Below are 13,713 nucleotides of genomic sequence, written 5' to 3' on the forward strand. Positions count from 1 at the left end.
TCTTTGATTGCTTCCTTGTTTCCTTATCTCCTCGTCTTCTCTCTTGTCTCCTAGTCTTCTCCTCTTCCCATCTTGTCTCTCTGATCATCTCTTTGCTTCCTTGTTTCCTCTCTCTTCATCTCCTTTGTCCTCGTCTCCTCTCTCCTTATCTCCTCGTCTTCTCTCCTCTCTTTTCTCTTGGTCTCCTCATCTCCTTCTTTCCTTGTCTCCTCTCTCCTTGTCTCCTTTCTCCTCTCTCCTCATTTCCTTGTCTCCTAACTCTACGTTTTCTCTCTCCTTCTCTCCTCTCCTTTCATCTCCTTGTCTCCTTGCTTCCTAGTATCCTCATCTCCTCGTCTCTCCTCCTCTCTCCTTGTCTCCTCTCTGTTCATTTCCTCTCTCCTCTTCTCTTTCCTCTCTCCTTGCCTCCTCATTACCTTCCTGCAGCGCTTGACCTCTCAAACAAGCAACGCCGTCCCTCTCTCTTCTTGGCTCGTCTCCAAGCAGCAGGCCAAACGTAGCTCAAAGAAAAGTGTCTGTGGAAATCTCCCTCCAGAAAAATAAACTGGTCTCTCTTTGTGTGAATGGAGCGGAGTGAAAGGGTGCTGCATTCAGGGAGTTGTCAGAAATGTGGAAATATTCAGCGCTTTGTGGCTCCTAATGTAACTGGAAGCTGCAGGTGTTTTTGAAGGTCAGATTGGATGTATGCTTGGAGACTAAATAAAATGTCAGACCTGTATAAAGCATATAATAGAGTAAATATACTTAAATAAAAAATGAATTATTTCTATTTGAATTATTTGTATTTGGTGGAATGTCCATTTAAAAAAATTGTATGTGTCATTTCCTCTTCAAAAGGCCCATTTTATGCTATTTTATGATCTATGTTATAATGTTTCCTCATGAAAAACAGACCTGGAGTTGTGTTTTGTTTCATGCTTAACATACAAACCCTGCATAGGTTTTCTGTTTGAGTTCTTCTCTCAAACTAAAAAGTCTGTTCCACCTTGTGACTCCAAACACCTTGACTAGAATCATGTTTTTAATTTCAGATCTGAACTCACGGATAAGCTCTATTCACTCTTGCCAGAAGACGTTTGGAAACATGTGGAGCATGACTTTCAGTGTAGTTACCGACACTGGGCATGTATATAAATAAGCCGCAATAAAACCGTGGATTCAGCAACAGCAGCGTCTTCACAACCTGCCAAAGCTTTTCCACGGGGGACGTGACTCTAATCACATCTTCAGTGTCACTTACAGACAGCTGGTTGTAACTGTTGATTTGCCAAACATAATGGAGTGCTACAATTACACCTTTTTTTGTGATGCGGTCGGTGTATCATACTGTTGTGGTGAAGAGGGAGCTGAGTCGAAAGACGAAGCTCTCGATTTACTGCTCAGTCTTTGTTCCTCCCTTCACCTATGGTCATGAGCTTTGGGTAATGACCGAAAGGGAGCGACGAGATCACGGATACAGTTGGAAATGAGTTTCCTCCGCAGGGTTGTTGGGCGCTTCCTTAGAGACAGGCTGAGGAGCTCAGTTACACGGAAGGAGCTTGGAGCAGAGCTGCTGCTCCTTCACGTCCAGAGGAGCCAGTTGAGGCTCGGGCATCTGTTCCGGATGCCTCCTGGGCCCCTCCCTCAGGAAGTGTTCTGAGCATATCCCACCGGGAGGAGGCCCTGAGGAAGACCCAGGACACGCTGGAGAGACTGTCTCTCTGCTGGCCTGGGAACACCTCAGAATCCCCCAAGGCGCCCCTAAAGGAGCTGGACGAAGTGTCCAGGGTGAAGGAAGTCTGGGAGTCCCTGGCCCCAGTAAAGCGGAAGATAATGGAAGAATTAAGTTAGACAAAGTATAATACACAAATTAATAGGCATTTTCTAAAAGGAAAAAAGAAAGAATACAATTGCATCTAGATGAAGAAAACTGCTCCTTTTTCTCAGTTTTCACAGATTTTGTCAGTTACTATCTCCAACAGAGCCCAAAGGAAGTCGTCATCCGCATGTTTCCAAACGTCTTCCAGTTTTGTGGTGTAAGCTTGAATAGAGTCCATCTCTACCAAACAAATGTAAAAGGTACATGACATGACAAGGGGGGACAGAGCATTCTGATCTTTGGAGATGTAGACAGACTTATAAGGCAGGAATACTCATGTGTGAATGAAACAAAACACAACTCCAGGTCTGTTTTTGATGAGGGAACAACATTCTAGCGTGACTTAAAGCTCACAAGAGTCAATTTTGTGTAAATATAGGACCTTATTTAGCGTAGCGTGTAGTCTGATGTTTTTGTGTTGTTTCTCTGCTTCACTCCAGGTCTGAAGGAGAGCATGCGTCAGGCAGAGCTCAATAACTGGACTCTGGATGCAGCACAGATGGCTGATTTGTGTTCGTCCATAAACCAGTTTTTCGCCGCGACCGGTGTGATCCCCCCACAGAGCGGCTCCCACCCTCCTCACGCCCCGCACCCGTCGCACCCGTCGCACCCGTCGCACCCGTCTCACCCGTCTCACCCGTCTCAGAGTGGAGCGTCCCAGGCACAGCAGCAGCAGCACAGCGGGGGAGGCCTGCACCAGAAGAGCAGCCAGCACAACCAGCACGGACCACACAACCCACACATCAGCACAGGTTTGTAGAGCACTTTAACCAGCGATAAAAGAAATACTCAAGTGTCTCATGTAAGTAAAAGTACAGATACAACTCAATAAAAAGTGACTGAGCATTTTTATATTAGAAATTTTGTCAAAATCTGGTCTTGAAGTGGACACATTTTTCAGTCTTGTCTCGTCTTGTGGTAATTGTCTCGTCTCGTCACACGTCTAATTAGAACTCTTACTTTGGGTCATTATGAAACAGATTCATAATTTTAAAATAATGACGACCTTTCCCTTCATTTCACATTTTGATATAATGAAATTTCAGAGGCGAATGGGTCCGTGATGGTACATGTCACTCCAAAGATTGACTCTCATTTCACATTTTGGGCCAACAGTGGCTCGGTCAGTTTGAGAAATGGTCTCCCATCACAAAGTTTCATCGTTGTCCAATCCAATCCAATCCACTTTATAGCACATTTCATAAACAAACAGTTTCCAAAGTGCTGCACAAATAGATAATAATAAAAACTGTAATGATATAATGATAAAATAAACACTCAGATTTAATCATACTAGTCTTAAAACAATAAAACCAGTAAAATAAAATATGAGCAAAACCATAGAATAGCAATAAATAAAATAAAACCAATAAATATATAAAAAATAAATACACAGACACAGACACAGAAGACCACACAACTCACACTGTGTTAAAAGCCAGAGAATAAGCAGGTTTTAAGATGAGACTTAAAACTCTCCACTGTGGGGGCTGTTCGGACGTGGGAGGCAGAAATTTCCAAAACTTGGGGCTGGTCACAGAGAAGGTCTTGTCCCCCCTGGTTTCAAGTCTCGTTTTAAGTCTTGTTTTAGGCACCACGAGTCTTAGCTGGCCCTCGGACCTCAGAGCGTGCACGGGGAGTGAAAGTTTGGATGAGGTCCAAGACGTACTGTAGGGAGAGTCCATTCAAAGCTTTAAAAACAAACAATAAAATCTTCAATCAGTCAGTCTAAAACACAAAAGGACTGGGGTAATGTGCGCTCTTCTTTGGGTTCCTGTTAAAAGTCGCGCTGCAGAGTTTTGGACTAACTGTAGAAGGTAAAGTGCATTTTATGAGATGCCGGAATAAAGTGTCTTAGAGTAGAACAGGTGTGATGAAATAAAAGCTTGCAAGTTTTGCTCAAAAAGTTTAAAAGATAAAAAAGGTTTACTTCCTCAACACACTTCACCCACATTGCCTAGTCTGAGTGTGTGTGTGTGTGCGTGTGTGTGTGTGTAGGTGTGTGTGTGTGTGTGTGAGTGTGTATCTGTGTGTGTGTGTGATTGGTGGTGGTCAGAGGGGCAGACTTGCTCCTAGTTGTGGCTACAACAGGAGTTGACCCCCTCCGAGTGTGAAGTGAATGAATAATGACAGTGTGTAGAGCTTTGAGAGGTTTTGACAAGACTGTGAAGTATATTTTTATTATTATTATATCATCTAAACAAAAATCTATGTCTATAGATTATTTTAGTGCTATAAATAAGTAAATTCCATTTCATAGATCGACACAGGAGCTGTAGACGCATAAAAAAAACACTGCAGTGTTGTTTTTGATATGTCCAAAATTTGAATATTGAATATGTCGTCCATTAAACCAGAGGTGTCAAACTCACAGACTCACAGAGGCCAAAATTAAAAACTGGGACTAAGTCATGGGCCAAATTAAATATTTATTAAAACATTTCAACAACATCTGCATGTTTTCTCTTTTTTTGAGATATGTAAAGTTAAACCTTTTCTTATTAAAATAAATGTTTAATAATAGTTTTGCTTAAACATTGAATCCAGAACAAGCATAAAATAAAATAATAACACATTTTTAAATAAATAATGTCTCTATAGTCTATCTGTAGCCGGCGGGCAGCTCCAATACATATTTGATATGATCTCGTGGGCCAAATGTAATTATATCACCGACCCAATTTGGTCCCCGGGCCTGAATTTGACATGTCTGCATTAAACTATGATTTTATTTGCAGATTTAGTGGATTTCTGATGGATCGCTACAATATTGTCTGAATATATGTAGGTGAAAAGACCAAAAAGGTTTAGATTCATCTTCATTATCACCCTCCCCTGTACACATACATTAACGTTGATTATTTTCTCTGATTTCTAACGAGTGTAAAACTGTTTCTTCATCTCCTCCTGATCTGAGACTGAGCGATGTGTGAGCGGCAGCACTGAGTCACTGACCTCGTGTCTGTTGTGTGTTTTGTGTGTTTTGTGTGTTTCCACAGGGAGTTTGTACATGGACTCCAGACAGAGCCTGTCTCTGATGGGGCCCCCCGGATACTCCCACCTGCCCCCCCTCAGCAGCACCGCCCCCAGTCTGACAGGTGAACGCCACAGCCCTGCCGCTCTGTCTGCCGGACAAGCTGTTGCACCAAAAATAAACATCGGAATATAGAAAAAAAAATGAAGTACATGTACATAAGTAACATGACATGATTTACTTGGATCAGAATGTGAGAATATATGCAGTATTTGAGTTTATTAGAACTTAAAGGCTCTATATTTCACAAAATTGACCCTTGTGAGGTTTAAGCAAAGTTATAATGTTGTTGCCTCATCAAAAACAGACCTGGCGTTGTGTTTTGTTTCATTCACACGTTTGATTATCCGATTATTAGTCTCCTTTAACCTTTTGTTTAGTAGAGCTCGGCAGTTTCAGAGGTGAAATTATCCAAATGATTCTAGTGCAGGTGTTTGGGCCGTGTACCATTCGTTCTTTTGAATTAAGAACAAAAAACATAAAATGAAAAAACTGTTTGAAATAGTCACAATGTTTGCTTTTTGATTGGTGTTTATGTGGAATAAACTTTAGACTGAGATTTAGATTTAGACAAACTTTATTGATCCACAAAGGAAATTAATTGGACACAGCAGCTCACACATCACAAGAGTAAAAAATATAAATGCTAATAATAAATTCAAAATAATAATACATTCTAAATAAGGGACAGGTGTCAAAATAAACTTTAAATTAAATATTAGAAATAGAAGTTGAAATTTGTTTGACACTAAAAAGGAGTAATGAAATAACGAGCTGTTTTCCCATTTTATTGTGTTCTGTTCTTAATTGAAATTCAAAAGAACGAACGGTACACGGACCTTTTACGTAGTTTAAAAACACAGTGGAGCATCTGTATTACCACATGACATCACGAGGTGGAACAGAGTGTTTTCAGTTTGAGAGGAGAACTCGGCCTAAATGTGCAAGATTTGAGTTTTAAACATGCGTGAATGAAACAAAACACAACTCCAGGTCTGTTTGTGACAAGGAAACAACATTATAATAATAACAAAGATCAGAAAATAGCGTAATATGAGCCCTTTAAGTTAAAACACACGACACAGGAAAATTGTAAATACTGCAGGTACATTCTTTTATCTCATACGTTTACGTCTAGTATTGGTTCAGTAAGAAGAACGTGGGGATTTGTGGAAAAAGAACAAAACCAGGTCTAATTTGACAGTACGTAGAGTGCATTAAGAGAGTAAGAGTATTAAGACAGTATGTGAATGTCGTGAATAAAATATACTCTAAATGAGGGGTCTCCAACCTTTTTCCTCCGGTGGCTACCTTTAGAAAATGAAAATGCCACAGAGATACTAATTTTAGCGGTCACAAGAAAGTATATGTATATATAAGTGTACACTCATATATAAGAGCCACGGAGAGCCTTAGATGAGGTACAGTTAGATGCCTGTAATAAAACATAAACCGTTATCTGTTTATTAGTGTACAAAGTTAGGCATCAAAATGTGTTTATTTATTGTTCATTTGAATAGGGACAGATACACAAACATGGATTAACAATTTTGTATCTGATATCAGGTATCACAGTGTTTATACTCAAGGATAATTCACCTTTAAAGGTCTGTTTAACACTTACAGGTAAAAACGACAGAATATTTTATCAGAAGTGCCTTTCTAAAGCATTGATGTTCATTTTGTCTTCTTATGTACTTTAACTTCTTGAGTTCTTTTTAAAGACATTGCAGTAAAATGTGTTTATCTTGTTGACATGTTTCGGCTGCTGCATCTTCAGAACTGTCACCGGTGTTGGTGGTGACGTGTCGTTGTATCAGCTGTTGTTACTTCCTGTAGGTGTGGTCATCCTGATGGACCTGCAGGTCGCTCAGACTGACCACGCCTCCCGTCGTCTGATGTTCTCTGGAGGAGGGCGTCCCAGGCGTGTGAAAGGAGGAACCCGAGCCCCATCCCAATCCATAATGTGGTTGAAGGAAGGAGGAAGGCGCGTTCTTCCTTTCACACATCTGGGACGCCCTTCTCCAGAAAACATCGGGCGACGGGAGGCGTGGTCAGTCTGAGCGACCTGCCAGGTCCATCAGGTCTGACCACATCTACAGGAAGTAACAACAGCTGATACACGACACGTCACCACCAACACCGGTGACAGTTCTGAAGATGCAGCAGCAGCAGCCGAAACATGTCAACAAGGTAAACACACTTTACTGCATTGTCTTTAAAAAGAACCCAAGTAGTGGAAGTGCCTTTCGTTTAGAAGGTGACGGCGTTTTTGGGGCTTAAAAACGCAAAAATCTGAAACCACCCTCCAGAGTGGAAAAGTTGAATTCACTCCGCCGTAGTGTTTCCGTCTTCACTGCCCAAGACGCAAAACTCTGGTCAGATCTGCTCACGTCGAGTACACGTTTACGTCAGAAACATGTCAGATCATTTCCATGCGTGGGACCTTCAAGCTGCTCTGACACCTCGAATAAACTTACAGGAGGCTCCCCACAAATGTACAGAATATGCAGAGATACTATTAGTGAACAGAGAAGGATCTGCAATCACCTCTGTCCAATTCTGGATGCACCAGTTCGTCGCAGGCGAGTCAGACTACATCGAATTCCACACACGTTTGCATCACCATATGCACTCAGATTTCCTCCTGAAAACACTCGTCTAAACGCGGAATAAAAAGTAAAAACGCGATGCCACTTTTGCGTCTTTTGTTCAGACCGTCATCATATAAACGTAGCCTAAAACATGTAATTGTTCATAGCTACACACGTTTGTTGCTTTTTCAGTTCCGATACTGATTTCGATACAATAGCTTTAAGCATCTGCCGATATCGATACCAGTGCAAAGACAGAAAACAGCATTTAATTCCTTAAAACTCAAATAAAATGAGAAAAAAAAAACTATTGAAATGTGTTATGTGAAGACTCAGGATATAGAAAGAACTGATATTTGGAAACCGATATCTGATCTAGCAAATTTTTCAGTATCAGCAGTAGTATCGATCCCCTGCTCTAACTTAAACGAGATATTAAAGGGACAGTTCAGAATTTTGGACATGGGAGCTCATTTCCTAGTTTGCCAGAGTGTTGGAGACGTGTGGAGACACTTTTTTAAATATTCCATCCAGTCCTTGTATTTGCAGAGGTCGCTGGTCTTACCCACTCCACAAAACACCCGAAACAAATCTATTATTATTAGGCCAGACTGTCGGTGTAAATGTCTGTGTTGATAGAATAATTTAAAACATAAAACCAACCTTGCATTTGAAGGATTCATGTCCGAGCAGCAGCAGCGAGTTGTACTTTCTGTGTTATTAGGTTCTTTTTGCAGAGTTTGTTTTCATACCTGACAGTTTCGACTGCTCACTCCGGTCTTCCTCAGAGTCACGTGATGTTGCTGTGACGTGTCCGCTCAGCCGATTTAAACAGGTTTTGGCGCTGTCTTCCTACCGATGGAGGCAGGACGACAGCGCCATCTGCAGTCCCACTTCCTCAGGACAGTATCCCAGGTGTGTGAGAGTAAAAAAGCCCCCTCGTCCCGGTTTATAATCCCGTGGGCACGTTTCCGTATTTTAATTGCCTCTTTAATCCAGCGACGGTGTTTGTTTTCCTCTGTCCCAGTGATGTTTGCTCCGTTCCAGTCTGTAGTGCACCAAACAGAAAGGCAAAAAAAACTGGGCCCGACTGGGGGTAACTCAAAATCAAACTGAACAGAACAAAACTGACCCAACCAGACAAAGGAACAGGGCTGTTTAAATACCTGAGGACCAACTAAATCTGAACACAAGAGGGGGGAATTACACAAAATAATTAACTAAACTACTAACTTAATAAAAGTAACAAGAAGGCAAATAATTATAATACAGAAAATAATAAGTGATAATAAAGTGACCTTAAAGCAAACTAAACAAACTAACTTAATAAAACTAACTAAATAGTGCTCCCTCCCCCCGTTGCTGAGTCATGATGGTCTCTCCCAAGGGTCCGGTGATCAAAAAAATAAATAAAAAAACGAACAAGTGTAAGTAAATCAGACTTATATTAACTAAAATGTGTGCACTCAAATTAGAATATAAGTGTAAATAAAGGAATTAAATGATGTGTAAGGTAATTAGGTAGAGGCAGACGTATCCACCACACAGTCCATAATGTGGTTCTGTCTTTTACATTGTTCACAAATGGCCAATTTGAGTTGTTCCTGTTCTGCTGTTTAATTGCTCGGGTGCACGCTTTCGCTCTTTCCTTCTCGCGTTCTGTTCTGTGTTCCTTTTTTCGTGTACTGAACGCCCTCCCTGAGTTGTACTTCCTGATAGAAAGTTTGAAAAAATAGTCCCTCAACATGCGACGATTCATGCGACGCAAGGTTAGTTTTATTTCAAACATTATTCTATCGAAACAAACATTTACATCGACAGTCTGGTGTAATACAACCTCAATTCCAATGAAGCTGGGACGCTCTGTAAAATTTACAGAATACAAAATACCATGAATCCTTTTCAACCTATATTGAACTGAATAAACTACAAAGACATGATATTTAATGTTCAAACTGATAAACTTTATTGTTTTTATGCAAATATTCACTCATTTTCAATTTGATGCTTGCAACACGTTCCAATAAAGCTGGAACAGGGGCAACAAAAGAATGGGAAAGTTGAGGAATGCTTAAAATCCACCTGTTTGGAACATTCCACAGGTGAACAGGTTCATTGGAAACAGGTGAGTGTCATGATTGGGTGTAAAAGGATTTTCCCCGAAGGGCTCAGTCATTCACCAGCGAGGATGGGGCGAGGTTCACCACTTTGTGAAAAACTGTGTGAGCAAATAGTCCAACAGTTTAAGAACAACATTTCTCAACGTACAGTTGCAAGGAATTTAGGGATTTCATCATCTACGGTCCATAATATTATCAAAAGATTCCGAGAATCTGTAGAAATCTCTGCACGTTGGAATGTTGGAACGTGTTGCAGACATCAAATTGAAAATGAGTGAATATTTGCATAAAAACAGTAAAGTTTATCAGTTTGAACATTAAATATCATGTCTTTGTAGTTTACTCACTTCAATATAGGTTGAAAAGGATTTGCGCATCATTCAGACCTGCAAACTTGTCGCTTTTCAGCTACAATCACCTTTTTGTTGGTCAGTTCGGTCGACGTCTACTGGAAGAAAACACACACATCAGCTGCTACCGGCTTTTTTGTCATCTCGGTTTGTCATTACGCATGGAAATACAAACTGGGGAACAGCGGTCCAAACCCAGATTCCTGAACCATCGGGGAGCAGCTATGGTTCAGGTCGTGCCCAGATGAGCTGGAGTGGGGAGTGGTGTTAGGTGCCTCGGCCTGAGAAGCACTTTCCCCAGGAATAACCAAATGAACAAAGGACGGACCGCTCAGAACAAGATATAACCAAACAAACAGGATTCTCGCTTCTGTCTGGATGTTTTGCACCTCAGAACCAGCCGCAGTCCTCAAGCACGGAGGACAGGAGCAACCCGCCCGGACCTGTAATCCTCAGCACATTCTCACTTTCGCCACATGGATCCTGTGCACAGAGGACGGCACGGAACCACTCGGAACCAGTCCATTTCGCACTGGTCTTGTTTGCCCAGTCTGGAAACTAATTCGGCTTTCACTAGCTAGGACCACGCCAACAACAACATAGTGCGAAGAAGTTTATTGATAATGTACGAAGTGAGGCAAAGATGGTTGGGTTGAGACTTAGTTGGGGGCTCCGTCTCAATCTACAATTGGCCCAGCCGGAACGGGACCTGTAGGGGTCTTATGACTGAAAGACAAAATAGGGGATGGGAGGATGGGGTCGAGTTGCCGAGACAAACTGGGATGATGGGAAAGGCTGCTACATATAGACTTCTGTGAAATTAGAGGCGTGGTGGAGGTGAGTTGTGGTTCGCTGGTGAGAGGAGAGGGCGACTGAGACGTGGTCCTGCTCCTGAATCTCAGTTAATCATATTAACAACATTTAAAATCGGTATAAACTAGGGATGGGCATGATTAATCGATTAATCGATAATTGATCATTAAGAATTTCATCGATTACGTTAATTTTAATCGACAAACCGAATGTAGGTTGCTGTGCGTAGCGTGACCAAACAGGGGTCTGTACATGTGTCTCTGCATCAGAAGGAGCGAGACACAAACAGTCGGTCAGTCTGCAGCGTACCGAAACACAAATGTGTATTTAACGATGATTTGTACAAGAAATTCCACGCTTTCTGTTGCGTTCGGGACAAGTGGGAGTCCTTTTGTACAGTGTACAAAGCAGCACATATGTTTCAGTGTCCAGTGGGAAAAAGTTTTACCAGGTGAGAGTCGCTCAATGTCGATGACGAGTCCCCACCTCCCTCCCCCCGTACAGTGTCCTGGTTTTGACAAACGCAAATATGGTCACACTAACCTGTATTCCACTGAGTCATGTCTTTTAATCCTGACAGAAATTGACCGCATCAGCGACACAAGAGCTGTAGTTTTATCTTCGCTGAGTTTATGCAAATTAGCGATGCGGTTTTAAGTTTCGTTTCTGTGAGAGTTGCACAAAACTGAATTAAACACATTATAATGTCAAACAGGCTGATGTGGCTCTAGAGTCGTTACGGTTTATATGTCGTAAAGTTGAATTTATTTATGCAGATTAGTAGTGCAGATAGTAATAATAATGATGATCATTTTAATATAAAAACATTAATGATTAATCGATAATCGATTTCATCGAATGCCCATCCCTAGTATAAACCACCCACTTAATTTAAGTTTAATTCCGAATAATCATTAGGAATTTAGTGTTTACATGGTCTTTTTAAAGCATAATTATTTTTTATTCCGAATAAAATAATTTTTCATCAGAATTAAAGCTCATGTAAATGGGGCCTGTTTACATGAGATCACCCCCCCAGTTCACCACCGCCGGACACTGTCACCTTTTTTCCTCTGAGGAGTTTGCAGGTCTGATCATTGTATTCTGGTTTGTTTTTTTAAGTTTTACACAGCGTCCCAACTTCAGTGGAATTGTGGTTGTAATAGGTTTGCTTCGGGTGCTTTGTGGAGTGGGTAAGACTGTTTAAAACTCACCCAGATGATGCCTGCGTAGTGTGTACTCATACCATATTTGTTGTTCTTCTCCCTCCCCAGGCCACCACAGTCAGCTGACCCAGCCCCAGCCTCACTCTCTGGGCCCCGGACACTTCCAGGTGAGACGCATGCTCACCACTGATGACATCCAGGACGATTTCGACTGGGACTCCATTGTCTAAAATAACGCAAAACTGCAACAAAAAACACGAAAAATACTAAAGAAATACTCAAAAACTACACGTGATTCCTGGGGACATGCTACCGCCGCAAGGAAACTGAAGACAATCCGAGTGACACAAATGGATTTCAGTTTGAAGACAATCATTTGGGAGAGATTACAAACTCGAAGTGTAAAAATATCGTCCAAAGCGCAAAGGATTGTGGGGTTGCGTCGCCGTTGACAACAGGGTTAACTTCCGCCAAGATGTTGTCCAAACATATGTGAAGTTCTCATGCTCTTTTCAGACCCCTAAAAGTATTTTTGCAGAGGAAATGACTGTCGTAGGGAACCCAGAAATTTTAACTGCAACTTAAATGATTATTTTCATTTGCGTTTCTGTTGTTAGCATCTCAGTACGGAAGATAATTTGTTCCATTGGATTTTTAATTTTAAATACCACTGAAAAAACTGAAAAAACATGTTTGAATTGTTTTTCATTCAATTTTAAGTGTACATTAATTCAAAAGAAAAAGACTCACCTTTTAAATATTCAGCACAAATATTTTCAAATCTCAAATTCAACAGTTAAAATTCAGATTGTAAAAATTCGCAGTGAAAAAAATTTGCAGCAATGATCCAAGATGACAAGACAGAAGCAAACGATCTAAAGTGATCCTATCTGACTTAGTCACAACAGGAAATGGTGCAGTGAAGCGATCTGATTGGTCAGAATTAGCCTCATTAAAACCTCAAGCCCCGCCCACATATGAGAACCAATAAGAAACCGTCTCTGTCCTCCTCACTCACGATCGATTGCTTCTGCCTTGACATCTTGGATTTTTGCTGTGGAATTTTTCTTTGTGAATTTTCCACTCTGAATTTTGACTGTTGAATTTGAGGCTTGAAAATATTTATGCCGAATATTTAAAAGGTGACATTTTTATTTTAAATTTATAACATATTAAAAAAGTATACTTACAATTTCAGCAACTCAAATAAAAAAAATAATAATAATAATTCAAACGTGTTTTAGGGTTAAAAAATTCAAAGCGACAAATTCAGCTGTATTTAAAAATTTTAAATCTGACAGAACAAATGATCTTCCATATCTCAGACTCTATATTGCAATGGTACAGGTCTTTTTTAATATATATATAATTTAACGTTTTTAATTTAGATTTTTTAAAACAAAAACATAAATAGAAAAAAACAAAAAAAACTCCTACACCCAACCAACTCTCTCCATACTTCAGAGTCCAATTTGTTAAGTATACTCACACAAAAAAAAATAAAATAAATAAAAATAATAATAATAATAATAATACATAGATAAATACATAAAAAATAAAATAAAATAATAATAATAATAATACATAGATAAATAGATAAAAAATTAAATAAATAATAATAGGTATTCAAAAATCAAGAGTCCCATCAAAATGTTTACAAAATGGTCCCGTTTTCTTAACACGTATTCAGGATTTGCCCCAATTTTTTTTATACTTCAACTGATAACATTGCAAATAATACGTGACAACGCATTTAAGTTCCTATTTTTTATAAACAA

The 13,713-nt window shown here is 40.2% G+C and overlaps 1 protein-coding gene across 1 annotated transcript in view; it reads left to right on the plus strand.

Moving 5' to 3' along the window:
• Positions 1 to 12,758, plus strand: part of LOC110158802 (forkhead box protein J3-like) — a 205,808-nt gene extending 193,050 nt beyond the window's left edge. Inside the window, exons 11-14 of the mRNA XM_055165668.1 lie at positions 2,299 to 2,461; positions 2,507 to 2,610; positions 4,858 to 4,956; positions 12,044 to 12,758. Of these exons, the coding sequence (XP_055021643.1) occupies positions 2,299 to 2,461; positions 2,507 to 2,610; positions 4,858 to 4,956; positions 12,044 to 12,165 (488 nt within the window). The 3' untranslated portion in view covers positions 12,166 to 12,758. The remainder of the gene's footprint in view (positions 1 to 2,298; positions 2,462 to 2,506; positions 2,611 to 4,857; positions 4,957 to 12,043) is intronic.
• The last annotated feature ends 955 nt before the right edge of the window (positions 12,759 to 13,713 follow it).

Source organism: Boleophthalmus pectinirostris, unplaced genomic scaffold (assembly GCF_026225935.1).
Source record: "Boleophthalmus pectinirostris isolate CB_2022bp ecotype Guang Dong unplaced genomic scaffold, ASM2622593v1 HiC_scaffold_8, whole genome shotgun sequence".
NCBI lineage: Eukaryota > Metazoa > Chordata > Actinopteri > Gobiiformes > Gobiidae > Boleophthalmus > Boleophthalmus pectinirostris.